The sequence below is a fragment of the Chlorocebus sabaeus genome, chromosome 20 (genome assembly GCF_047675955.1).
Source record: "Chlorocebus sabaeus isolate Y175 chromosome 20, mChlSab1.0.hap1, whole genome shotgun sequence".
Classification (NCBI taxonomy): domain Eukaryota; kingdom Metazoa; phylum Chordata; class Mammalia; order Primates; family Cercopithecidae; genus Chlorocebus; species Chlorocebus sabaeus.
In genome coordinates this window covers 130,312,378-130,326,029 of record NC_132923.1, presented here as the reverse complement: position 1 = coordinate 130,326,029, position 13,652 = coordinate 130,312,378, and the positions used below count along the sequence as shown (strand labels likewise).

The window sequence follows — 13,652 nt, the reverse complement described above, 5'->3', positions numbered from 1 at the left end:
AAGTCAGTGACAAAATAAAAATTAAAAATATTGAAAAAATAAACTCCCACTGCACTCAATACTTAAATGGTTAAAAACAACAAAACAGGCCAAGTGCGGTGGCTCACACAGCACTTCGGGAGGCCGAGGCGGGTGGATTACCTGAGGTCAGTTTGAGACCAGCCTGGCCAATATGGTGAAACCCCCTCTCTACTGAAAATACAAAAATTAGCTGGGCGTGGTGGCGCCTGCCTGTAGTCCCAGCTACTCCGGAGGCTGAGGCAGGAGAATCGCTTGAACCTGGGAGGTGGAAGTTGCCGTGAGTCGAGATTGCGCCATTGCACTCCGGCCTGGGCAAAAGAGACTCCGTCTCAAAAAGGAAAAAAGAAAGAAATAAAAAAGGCACAACAAAACAAACAAACAAACACATCACAAGCATTTGCTGGAGTCTCCAGACTTCATTAACCTCCTTTCAACATTTTTTTTCCTCCCAGTGTTTTTTCACTATGGTTTCTTTTCCTTTTTTTTTTTTTTGAGACGGAGTCTCGCTCTGTCACCCAGGCTGGAGTGCAGTGGTGCAATCTCAGCTCACTGCAAGCTCCACCTCCCGGGTTCACGCCATTCTCCTGCCTCAGCCTCCCGAGTAGCTGGGACTATAGACGCCCGCCACCATGCCCAGCTAATTTTTTGTATTTTTAATAGAGACGGGGTTTCACCATGTTCGCCAGGATGGTCTCGATCTCCTGAACTCGTGATCCGCCCGCCTCAGCCTCCCAAAGTGCTGGGATTACAGGCGTGAGCCACCACGCCCGGCCCACTATGGTTTCTTCTAAGCATTGAAAAGTGATTGCCTGGAATAAAATGACCTATCTACAAAAAATTACACAACAATTAAATTCATGTTCTCAAAATATTTAATGATACAAAAGTTCATCTGCTAACTGAAAAGAGCTGAACAGAAACCATACATATTTTGTAAAATACACACACACACAGCCAAGCCCCAGCTGAGACACCTCACAGGTCAGTGATTACCCATGTGATGGTGGACTGGAGGATCATTTTCTACATGTGTAAGCTGCTTATAAAATTTTAAAAGCAACAAATGGGGGTTTATGAAAAACTTTCAGGAATGGGTTATCTATAGTGACCAAGGAGCTTGCTTCCTCAAGGGCTCTGACCACAGGAAGCTTGGCAGCAACAATTTTAAGGTGAACCTGCCGGAGGCAAGATGAGTAAGCTACGAACTCAGTTTCCGCGTCCCTCCAGCATGACCGTGAGGAACACGGTCCTGCTGCCAGCCTCCTGAGTTTACCATCTAATCAGAGGCTAGTCACACACCAGGAGTTACTGTTTTCTACATGCCGGAGACTGTGCTAAATCTCTTATAGACATGATTTCACTTACTCCTCACCAAGGAACACTGAGGGAAGGACAATTACCCCATCTTCAAACACAAAACAGGCTCAGGCTAAGTATCTTCCTCCAAGTTACACCACTGACAAGTGGCAGAGCCAGGATTTGAACTCAGTGCTCTGTAATCAAAGCCTGCTGTCTTATCCACGATCTTGCCATCCAAACCTAAAAACAAATGACCTAAGCCAGGCGCGGTGGCTCATGCCTGCAATCTCAGCACTTTGGGAGGCCGAGGCGGACGGATCACGAGGTCAGGAGCTCAAGACCAGCCTGGTTAACATAGTAAAACCACATCTCTACTAAAAATACAAAAAAATTGGCCGGGCGTGGTGGCTCATGCCTATAACCCCAGCACTTTGGGAGGCCGAGGCAGGTGGATCATGAGGTCAGGAGATCGAGACCATCCTGGCTAACACGAGGAAAACCCCCAAGGAAAAAGCTCTAAATGGCAGGGTTGTTCATAGGTGCAAGTTCAGGTCCAGCCTACCACAGGCAAAAATGGAGCTTTCCCAAGAGCTGGTCTGCCAGTCCTTCCTCCTTCCAAACAGCCCAGTCTCCAGCTGTGCCCTGTGGTTGTCTCTGGCCTCAGACCAGAAGTCAATTTGGACAAATCTACTTAAGAGCCCCCAGAAGAGGTTTTCCAGATTTTCTTTTTTCTTTTTTTAAGACAGAGTCTTACTCTGCGCCCAGGCTGGAGCTCAGTGGCACAATCCGGGCTCACTGCAAGCTCCGCCTCCCGGGTTCACGCCATTCTCCTGCCTCAGCCTCCAGAGTAGCTGGGACTACAGGAGCCCACCACCACACCCGGCTAATTTTTTGTATTTTTAGTAGAGACGGGGTTTCACGGTGTTCACCAGGATGGTCTCGATCTCCTGACCTCGTGATCCACCCGCCTCGGCCTCCCAAAGTGCAGGGATTACAGGCATGAGCCACCGCGCCCGGCCTCTTTTTAATTTTTTTTGAGACGGAGTCTCGCTTTGTCACCCAGGCTGGAGTGCAGTAGCATGATCTTGGCTCACTGCAAGCTCCGCCTCCTGGGTTCACACCATTCTCCTGCCTCAGCCTCCTGAGTAGCTGGGACTACAGACGCCCACCACCATGCCCGGCTAATTTTTTGTATTTTTAGTAGAGATGGGGTTTCACCGTGTTAGCCAGGATGGTCTTGATCTCCTGACCTTGTGATCCGCCCACCTTGTCTCAACTGAAAATAAAAAAAATTAGCCAGGCGAGGTGGCAGGCACCTGTAGTCCCAGCTACTCGGGAGGCTGAGGCAGGAGAATGGCGTGAACTCGGTGGGGCAGAGCCTGCAGTGAGCCGAGATCGTGCCACTGCACTCCAGCCTGGTCAACAAAGTGAGACTCCGTCTCAAAAAAAAAAATTAGCCCGTGTAGTGGTGGGCACCTGTAATCCCAAAAGTATCCCCAGCTACTTGGGATACTTTGAAAATTACATACAAAAACTACTAAGAGGCCCAGGTGCAGTGGCTCATGCCTGTAATCCCAACACTTTGGGAGGCTGAGGCAAGCAGATCCCCTGAGGTTGGGAGTTCAAGACCAGCCTGACCAGTAAAAACGCCGTCTCTACTAAAAATACAAAAATTAGCCCGGTGTGGTGGCAGGAGCCTGTAATCCCAGCCACGTGGGAGGCTGAGGCAGAAAATCCCTTGAACCCGGGAGGCACAGGTTGCAGTGACCTGAGATCAGGCCACTGCATTCCAGCCTTGGCGACAGAGTGAGAGTCCGTTGCAAAAAAAAAAAAAAAACCAAAACCAAAAACTAAAGAGTTTTTGTAAAGAATAGCTTCAGGCCGGGCATGGTGGCCCACGCCTGTAATCCCAGCACTTTTGGGAGGCTGAGGCGGGTGGATCACGAGGTCAGGAGTTCAAGACAAGCCTGACCAACATGGTGAAACCCCGTCTCTACTAAAAATACAAAAATTTGCTGGGCGTGGTGGCGCATGCCTCTAATCCCAGCTACTTAGGAGGTTGAGGCAGGAGAATCACTTGAACCTGGGAGGCGGAGGATACAGTGAGCTGAGATCACGCCACTGCACTCCAGCCTGGGTGACAGAGCTAGACTCTGTCTCAAAAAAAAAAAAAAATTGCTTCAGCAGTTTGGGAGGCCGAGGCAAGCAGATCACAAGGTCAGGAGATCGAGACCAGCCAATACAGTGAAACCCCATCTCTACTAGAAATATAAAAATTAACCAGGCGTGGTGGTACTCACCTGTAATCCCAGCTACTTGGGAGACTGAGGAAGAAGAATTGCTTGAACCCGGGAGGGGATAAGCTGTAGCGAGCCAAGATCGTGCCACTGCACCCCAGCCTGGGAGATGAAGCAAGACTCCGTCTCAAAAAAAAAAAGAGCAGCTCCAATGGAGAACTCCTTATTACCCAATCTGACCCATAATAGATTGTGGAAATGATAAAAAGTCCAATCTTGTCTTTCCTTTAAATGCCCTTAATGCCACTGCCAGTGGCCGGGCGCAGTGGCTCACACCTGTAATCCCAACACTTTGGGAGGCCAAGATGGGTGGATCACCTGGGGTCAGGAGCTCGAGACCAACCTGGCCAGCAGGGTGAAACGCTTTCTCTACTAAAAATAGAAAATTAGCCAGGTGTGGTGGTACATGCCTGTAATCCCAGCTACTCGCTGAGGCAGGAGAATCGCTTGAACCTGGGAGGCGGAGGTTGTAGTGAGCCCAGATTGCGCCATTGCACTCCAGCCTGGGCAACAAGAGTGAAACTCTGTCTCAAAAAAAAAAAAAAAAAAAAAGGAAAGGGAAAGAAAAGCCACTGCCATCAATAATGGAATGAATCGTCATCCCGGGGAATGGTGCTGCCGTAGGTCTGACCGGCACAAGCTAAAGTTCACCGCGGCCTAGGCTCCCTGTCTCCGAACCTCCTTCCCTAAACCCTGTACAGCTTCCTGGGTCAACTCTAGCCCCAGTAAGGCTACCTGACCAACAGCTGATAGCTCCCTCTAGAGGCAATGATTTTTCTTTAGTGATAGGAACTGAAGAAAAAGACTTGACCGTCATACAGGCTGTATTTAAAGCCTGAAGGCAAACCTAGATTGGATGCAAACGTAATTACAGGGCACCAGTTTCATCCTTTCAGAGCCTTGCTGCAAATGACCTCCAGTGAGTATAACTGTAAAGCTACAAGGAAGTGGAGAAAGACAAAATGTTGATGGTGGTGCACTGTCTTAAAATTCTTTACAAGGCCAGCACAGTAAAACATGATACGAATGAGCCAGATTTCAACATAAATAAGGGGCAACTAAGAAGCTAGACTCAATTGTCTCAAAGGTATCAAAACCAATCACCGTAGCAAAGTTTCCTGGGCTTATTTTAAGTCGTTTGCTGTTGAGTCTAAGAGGTGCTGAGGGGCCACCATAAAATACTAAAGACAACGATAACCAACAGTTTAATTGTATATAAATGTTAAGTGTTAAAACCCACAAATCCTGATAGTCTTACAATGTGATCATGCTGGGAAGATGGCGGTGGTCGTAATACCAATTGGAACCTCAGCCCCAGTAAGTATCCTGTTGTCTTAAATGCAGAAAACGATGTGACCTGGTCACATGTTTACACAATCCACTTCCAACCTAGAGGACAAAGGGTCGGAAGCACCAGGGAGGACATGAAGAATGGCAGTCTGGTCACCAGCCTCCAGCACCCCCAGGAAAAAGCTCTAAATGGCAGGGTTGTTCATAGGTGCAAGTTCAGGTCCAGCCTCCCACAGGCAAAAATGGAGCTTTCCCAAGAGCTGGTCTGACAGTCCTTCTTCCTTCCAAACAGCCCAGTCTCCAGCTCTGCCCCGTGGTTCTCTGGCCTCAGACCAGAAGTCAATTTGGAAAAATCTACTTTTTAAGAGCCCCCAGAAGAGGTTTTCCAGATTTTCTTTGTTTTTGAGAAGGAGTCTCGCTCTGTCTCCCAGGCTGGAGTGCAGTGGCACGATCTCGGCTCACTGCAAGCTCCGCCTCCCGGGTTCACGCCATTCTGCCTCAGCCTCCCAAGTAGCTGGACTACAGGTGCCCACCACCACGCCCAGCTAATTTTTTGTATTTTTAGTAGAGACGGGGTTTCACCATGTTAGCCAGGATGGTCTTGATCTCCTGACCCTGTGATCCTCCTGCCTTGGCCTCCCAAAGTGCTGGGATTACAGGCGTGAGCCACCGCGCCTGGCCCCAAGGTTTTCCAGATTTGAAAGCAATTTCCTCAGCATAAAACCTCAGGATTAAAAAAAAAAGAAGGGCTGTTGGGTCCAAATTTATATCTATCGAACCCGTTTAAGTTTTTATTTTCTTTTTTAAAAGATAAGGTCTTACTCTGTCGCTCAGGCTGGAGTAGTTGGTGTACTCCAGCCTGGAACTCAGAGGCTCAAGCAATCCTCCAGCCTCAGCCTCCCAAAGTGCTAGGATTACAGGTGTGCATGAGCCACCACTCCCGGCCCTATCTATTAAACCTTGATTGAACGTAACAGACCAAGTACAACTGCACCAAATGGATGGGCTATAACCATCCACACTGGTTCCAAGGAAGCAGACCGTCGCTGGCCCCCAGGTCTGCACGTGGCTCAGGCAACGCCGTGGTAAGCCCTTGTATCCATTATGCTTGAGATCCTGCAGGTCGGCCTTCTTCCTTCCTTCTCAGTACATTGTAATGGCCCCAGTTTCCATATTTTTATCCTGATTCTAATAACCAGGTCCTTGAAGAACTTTCTGAGGAATCTCTGTTTTAATGGCACACAAACTGTTCTCTGCCGTTTTAGTCCCTCTGGAAAGCACACCAGACAGCAAGTATGAGTACCACACAGAAGACTAGAGCAAATTCTAGCTCATGCAGCTTTAAAAGAGAAACTTAAGACTACTATACGATATTCACGAATTACACAGAAAACAGTGTTGCTGATAAGGGCACCATTCATTGCCACGACACTCCATCATGTCTCTCATGGTCAGGCTTGAGACAAAACTTTCAGGTAGGAAAGTTTCTTCCCTTGTTAAAAATGCGAGTATCACTTCATTTTTCGACAGAACTTAGGTCTTCGGTATGGTTTCTCTTTATGTGCCTCCTCAGGTTCTCTTGCTCCAATTTTCTCTGATGCTCCAGGAATTTTAAAATTGTAATCCGTTGTGACGTAAGGTACGGTCCCTTCAATCCCACGCTGAAATGGAAACACAAAGAGAATTCATGGAAACACTCCAGGTCCAGGCCAGAGGGGTTTACAGCGCTCTCTCCCACCTGAAGGTAGTGTCCTGATGGTCTGGGTGGGGACTTTTCACTTTTAGGGCATTTGATCCCTTCCTTCAGAGCCCCCTTTAATCAACTGGCTCGGTAACAAACGTGTCAGGGTCTCCCTCTGTCCCATTCCATCAACACAGCAAACAGCGTGAGGCTGAGTGGGGGTGCAGTGCACGTCCCTTTCAAAAGAGGGACGCGGGAGGATGAGAATGGTGGGAACATCCCCCATACCCAGAGCCCACTCGTAGCCCCTGTGGCTGACTCTGGGGCACACAGAAGCTTTGGCCTGGTCCCGTGATGCCTCTGAAGACTGTCCTCAGGAGGGCAAACCTGAGAGGGCCCCTGCTTGCTCCAACACAACCTACTCCTATGTAAAGGCGCCACCACGGGTTGCAGTGAGCCCAGATCGTGACACTGACACCACGAGTGACAGTGATTCATGGTCTCAGGCCCTGGAGGTGGCCCTGACACCGTCTTGGCTCACTCAGGACCTACAACAAAGTATAGGTTTCCCAGATCATCCATTCCCATGACCCCTGACCCTACTTCAGCGCCTCACTTCCTGTGGACCTGAGTAGGCTCCTTCCAGGGCTGTGCCTGGGGTAAGGCTCACCTGGCACTTAAGGACACAATGCGGAATGGCAATAGCTCCAACGAGCAGACAATTCACGGTCCTTAGCTCTTCCGGGGGCACAGGGGTGAGGATGTGGTACAGCCGCTTCTCCATGTCAATGCCTCTACAGATGCCTTCAAGACATGCGCACAACACAAAAATCACCCTTTTGGAAAACATCAAACCTCTCCACCTTTAGAAACTGCAGAATGGTTTTGAACATAAGTCTTGATTTCAACTCTGTTTTGTTTTGAAACTACAAAGAGCTGGCCGGGTGTAGCAGCTCACGCCTGTAATCACAACACTCTGGGAGGCTGAGGAGGGTGGACTGCCTGAGATCAGGAGTTCGAGACCAGCTTGGGCAAGACGGTGAAACCCCATCTCTACTAAAAATACAAAAAATTAGCCAGGCGTGGTGGCGGGCACCTGTAGTCCCAGATACTCGGGAGGTTGAGACAGGAGAATAGCTTGAACGCAGGAGGCGGAGCTTGCAGTGAGCCGAGATGGCGCCACTGAACTCCAGCCTGGGTGACAGAGCGAGATTCTGTCTCAAAAAAAAAAAAAAGAAAAGAAAAAAAAAAAGAAAATACAAAAGTCAAGAGACAGAGTCCTTGAAAATTGGGACAGTTTGTACCTTCCCTGTGTTCAGCCATGAGGAACCAAAATGGTCTACATGCAAAAGTCCTAGATTGGGCCGGCTGCGGTGGCTACGCTTGTAATCCCAGCACTGTGGAGGCTGAGGCAGGTGGATCAAATGAGGTCAGGAGTTTGCGACCAGCCTGGCCAACATGGTGAAACCCTGTCTCTACTAAAATTTCACGTATCAGCTGGGCATGGTGGCGCGCACCTGTAATTCCCAGCTACTCAGGAGTCTGAGACACAAGAATCACTTGAACCCAGGAGGCAGAGGTTGCAGTGAGTCCAAAGAGACAGAGAGAGACTTTGTCTCAAAAAAAAAAAAAAAAACCAAACAAAAAACAAAAAACAGCCTGTGCGCAGTGGCTCATGTCTGTAATCCCAGCACTTTGGGAGGCCAAGGTGGGCGGATCACAAGGTCAGGAGCTCAAGACCAGGCTGACCAACATGGTGAAATCCCATCTCTACTAAAAATACAAAATTAGCTGGGCGGGGTGGCGCATGTCTGTAATCCAAGCTACTCAGGAGGCTGAGACAGAAGAATCATTTGAACCTGGGAGACGGAGGTTGCAGTGAGCGGAGATCACACCATTGCACTCCAGCGTGGGCAACAGAGCAAGACTCCGGCTCCGGCTCAAACAAAAAAACAATGTCTTAGATTGTTGGTGAGTACAGGCCAGGGGGAAAATGCACCACTAAGGAACATACAGAAGATAACCTGATCTTTCCCCATCACTGTTCCTCCTTTATGGTCTGTACTAAATGACACAATTTCTGTGAAAATGCTTTTGAGAAATAACAGTGTTGTCCAAATCTGAAATGTGCATTTAAGGACTTCGCTAATTTGGGATTACTTAGCTCCAGCACCTTTCCAAAACTCCATGTTTATTGACCTCAAGAAACCAAGGCAGGTCAAGGAGGTGCGGACCCAATCCCGCTGGGCACTTCAAGCCCTGGTCCAGACCTTGGATCTGAGTGATGGGAAGTGCCAGGCTGTGGCACAACTGCACCTGGGTTCAGGCCATTCCTGGGTATGGGGATAAATTTTAAGAGAGGAAGTGGAGAGTTCAGTTAAGAAACTTTTCAGCAGATGGCAGTGGCTGACTAACATGCTGAGAAGAGGTGGAGGAAGCTGACATATTTTGAAGACAGAAGCCAACAGACGGTCTAATGGGCTGAAAGTAGCAAACGAAGGCTAGGGGATGCCAAGGAGGGGCCAGGGTCTGACCTGGATGTCAGAGTGAATCTTCCAGTGGACCAAGCACAAGCCTGGGGCAAGGAGGAGAGGGTGCGGGCAGGAGGGTCCTGAGGGTCCCAGGTCTACATGCGAGTCAGACACTCAAGTGGAGATGTACGCTGGCAAGGTGGGTTTGGAACGCAGATGAACAGCTGTGTTGGAGGACACTGCAGAAAGGGAACGCCTAAAGATGGATTTAGAACCCAGCAGTGACTGAGACAGGGGAGAAGTGTCAAGCAAGAAGAGGGCCAAGCCCAGGCCCTTGGGAAGTCTACATTTATAGAAGCTGGTAGACGAAGCAGAGAAATAGCTGCTTCATTCCTGGCCTCCAGCCCCTAAGGCATGCTATATAGATGAGTGGGGGTTCTCTGACCTCTGTAGCTTAGACACAGCTACAAGGTCAAGACCAGTCATCTACAGTTAAAGCAGTAGATCCTCTTCAGTAGGTTTATGGATATGTTTTACTCTCAGACTCACCAAAGCCCAAGCAGTCACAGATTGGAGTCTGGGCAAGCAGGATGGGCCCATTCGTGTATCCTCTGACGTCATCCTGGATCTTGCAAAGACCAACCCAGCTGGCGTTCACAGCATATAGTATATGGGTAGGGGCGACATCAGAGTGGGTAATTCGGAGCGCGACTGCATTGAAAGGGACCTGGAAAATGAATTTGCATCTCACTCTATTCATTGCTACTTTGAAAAACCACTTAATTTTTACAACTAGATTAACCAGATTAACTACAACTAGATTAACACACTATCTAAAGATAGGTCTGCCAAAGTGCCTACCCAAAAGTATCTTTAAAGAATAAAAACAGCCAGGTGCAGTGGCTCACGCCTGTAATCCCAGCACTTTGGGAGGCCGACGTGGGCAGATCACGAGGTCAGGAGTTCAAGACCAGCCTGACCAACACGGTGAAACCCGGTCTCTACTAAAAATACAAAATTAGCTGGGCATGGTGGCGGGCGCCTGTAATCCCAGCTACTCAGGAGGTTGAGGCAGGAGAATCGCTTGAACCTGGGAGGTGGAGGTTGCAGTGAGCGGAGATCGCGCCCACTGCACTCCAGCCTGGGCAACAGAGAAAGACTCTGTCTCAAAAACAAATTAATAAATAAAAAATAAATAAAATAAAAAATTATTTAGGCCGGGTGCAGTGGCTCACGCCAGTAATCCCAACCCTCTGGGAGGCCAAGGTGGGGCGATCACTTGAGGTCAGGAGTTTGAGACCAGCCTGGCCAACATGGCAAAACCCTGTCTCTACTAAAAATACAAAAATTAGCCAGGGATGATGGTGCGTGCCTGTAGTTCCAGCTACTCTGGAGGCTGAGGCACAAGACTCACTTAAACCCGAGAGGCGGAGGTTGCAGTGAGCTGAGATTGTGCCACTGCACTCCGGCTTGAATGACAGACCAAGACTCCATCTCAAAAAAATAAATAAATAAATAAAAATAAAAATAAATAAATAAAATACAAAAATTTAGCCAGGTGTGGTGGTACATGCCTTTAGTCTCAGCTACTTGGGAGGCTGAGGCACTAGAATTGAGAATCACTTGAACCCACGAAGCAGAGGTTGCAGTGAGTCAAGATTGTGCCACTACACTCCAGCCTGGGTGACAGAGAGAGACTGTCTCAAAAAAAAAAAAAAAAAAAAAAACTTGAATTTAAAAAATAAACGTGGGCCGGGCGTGGTGGATCATGCCTATAATCCCAGCACTTTGGGAGGCTGAAGCAGGTGGATCATCTGAGGTCAGGAGATCGAGACCAGCCTGGCTAATATGGTGAAACCCCATTTCTACTAAAAATACAAAAGATTAGCTGGGCATGGTGGCGTGCGCCTGTAATCCCAGCTACTCGGGAGGCTGAGGCAGAAGAATCACTTGAACCCAGGAGGCAGAGGTTGTAGTGAGCCGAGCACGGGGCATTGCACTCCGGAGTGGGCAACAAGAGCGAAATTCTAGCTCAAAAAAAAATAATAATAAATGTGAAGTAATACAAGACAGATTAAAGTATTGGCAGATAAATTTCACATTCAGTTACAGAGCATCTCCAGGTGAATAAATGACCCATAAACTAAAACCCCATTAGCAAAGTAACTTAGACTCTCTAGGGGAGATGACTCAGAGGCCTGGAGCCTATGCCACCATCGGGTCCAAGAAACATCCTTGCTGCCCAGGTCTGCCACTTAAGCCAGGTGCAGTGGCTCATGCCTGTAATCCCAGCACTTTGGGAGGCCGATATGGGCAGATCACGAGGTCAGGAGTTCAAGATCAGCCTGACCAACACGGTGAAACCCCATCTCTACTAAAAATACAAAATTAGCTGGGTGTGGTGGCAGGCGCCTGTAATCCCAGCTACTCAGGAGGTTGAGGCAGGAGAATCACTTGAACCTGGGAGGTGGAGGTTGCAATGAGCAGAGATTGCGCCATTGCACTCCAGCCTGGGCAAGTGCTTCCATCTGACAGCTCCCAATGCTCAAAGCTATAAATGAAGCATATCTTAGCCTTTCATCTCACAGGGTGGCCACGAAGTCACTGAGCCCCTAAATGCTTGGCAGAGTGCCTGGCATGGAGCAAGCACTCAAAACCGGACAGGCTGTGTGGCACAGAAGACCCGGGCTCAGAGTCAGGCGTCCTGCAGCTTCAGTCCTAGCCTCAACTTTGACTGCACCATTTTGGGCAAGCTGACTCCCAGTCCCTGGCCTTGGTTTTACCATCTGTAAAATGGGGATAATAACAGGACCATGGTAAGTAGTGGAGTTACACAGGCTTAGAACAGAGTACTGCACAAAGTAAGCATTTCAGAAGTGCCACCTGCCGCTAGTTTTGTTTTTTCATCATCCTGAATCCTAACACTATCATGCTTTCCTCCCAAAACAATTATTAGCAGCCTGGATTCCAAGTTGCAAATACTCTGGTGGTGGAATCTACTTTTGACGACAGTAACGTGAAGTACTTTTTCTTTTTTTTTTTTTTTCTCTTTTTTTTTTTGAGACGGAGTCTCGCTCTGTCGCCCAGTCTGGAGTGCTGTGGCCGGATCTCAGCTCACTGCAAGCTCCGCCTCCTGGGTTTTTTACGCTATTCTCCTGCCTGAAGTACTTTTTCTTTTTGAGTTGACATTTCGCTCTGTCGCCCAGGCTGGAGTACAGTGTCATGATCTCGGATCACTGCAACCTCCGCCTCCCGGGTTCGAGCGATCCTCCTGCCTCAGCCTCCCGAGTAGCTGGGACTACACGCACGTGCCACCACGCCTGGCTAATTTTTTTTTTTTTTTTAATACGGAGTCTTGCACTGTTGCCCAGGCCGGAGTGCAGTGGCACAATCTTGGCTCACTGCAAGCTCTGCCCCTTGGGATCATGCCATTCTCCTGCCTCAGCCTCCCGAGTAGCTGGGACTATAGGCATGAGCCACCACACCCAGCTAATTTGTTGTACTTTTAGTGGAGACGGGGTTTCACCGTGTTAGCCAGGATAATCTCGATCTCCTGACCTCATGATTCGCCTGCCTCGGCCTCCCAAAGTGCTGGGATTACAGGTGTGAGCCACCGTGCCCTGCAATTTTTTGTATTTTTTTTTTTTTTTTTTGAGACGGAGTCTCGCTCTGTCACCCAGGCTGGAGTACAGCGGCCGGATCTCAGCTCACTGCAAGCTCCGCCTCCTGAGTTTACGCCATTCTCCTGCCTCAGCCTCCCGAGTAGCTGGGACCACAGGCGCCCGCCACCTTGCTCAGCTAGCTTTTTGTATTTTTTAGTAGAGATGGGGTTTCACTGTGTTAGCCAGGATGGCCTCGATCTCCTGACCTCGTGATCCGCCCACCTTGGCCTCCCAAAGTGCTGGGATTACAGGCGTGAGCCACTGCACCCGGCTAATGTGAAGTACTTTAAGAGTGCTCTCTGGGTGCCAGGTTCCACTGTGAACGCTCCCTGAATCCACACGATCACTCTCTGAGGCCCAGTAGCACCCCTGTTCTACAGCTGAAAAGCGGAAGTGCTGGAGCAGCCCCTGCGACCAGGCGGGACATTCAAACCCAGCACAGAGCCACACTTAACCTTAGGACAGAAACGTGGCTAAGAGCGGTCACCAGAGCTGAACTGCCTGGGCCCGCATGCCAGCCTGGCCCCTACTGCTGAATCCCTCAGCCTCTCTACACCTCAGTTTCCTCATCTATAAAATGGGAATAACAACAGAACCTGTGACACTGGGATGTTCTGAGGATTAAATGAGCGAGGAGTTATGAAGTGGTTAGAAGAGTGTCCAGCACACAGAAAACCACACAAGTGTGTAACAAAATGAAGACAATTTCTCCCGTAAGTTCAGATTACCTGATAGGGTGTCAGGCTATGTAAAGGAGAAAGTGGTTTGGGCATCGGGGGCTGCAGCTGGCTAAGGTAACTCAAGATGGTCAGATCTCGAAGAATTTTGTTATGTGACTCTCTGAAAGGCAAATTACAACAAGGTAAGTAGACATTTAACCCTCCACAGCCACCTCTCACACCTGTCATCACAGAGGTCACATTTTCACAGA

At 49.0% G+C, this 13,652-nt stretch overlaps 1 protein-coding gene across 2 annotated transcripts in view; it reads right to left on the bottom strand.

Annotated features, from left to right (window-relative positions):
• Positions 1–875: 875 nt before the first annotated feature.
• Positions 876–13,652, bottom strand: part of NOL9 (nucleolar protein 9) — a 36,023-nt gene continuing 23,246 nt past the window's right edge. For both annotated transcript variants that reach the window (XM_007980737.3, XM_073007887.1), the window contains 4 exons: positions 13,450–13,561; positions 9,609–9,786; positions 7,259–7,392; positions 876–6,568 (listed from right to left, as the gene is read on the bottom strand). In XM_007980737.3, the coding sequence (XP_007978928.3) occupies positions 6,419–6,568; positions 7,259–7,392; positions 9,609–9,786; positions 13,450–13,561 (574 nt within the window). In that variant the 3' untranslated portion in view covers positions 876–6,418. The remainder of the gene's footprint in view (positions 6,569–7,258; positions 7,393–9,608; positions 9,787–13,449; positions 13,562–13,652) is intronic.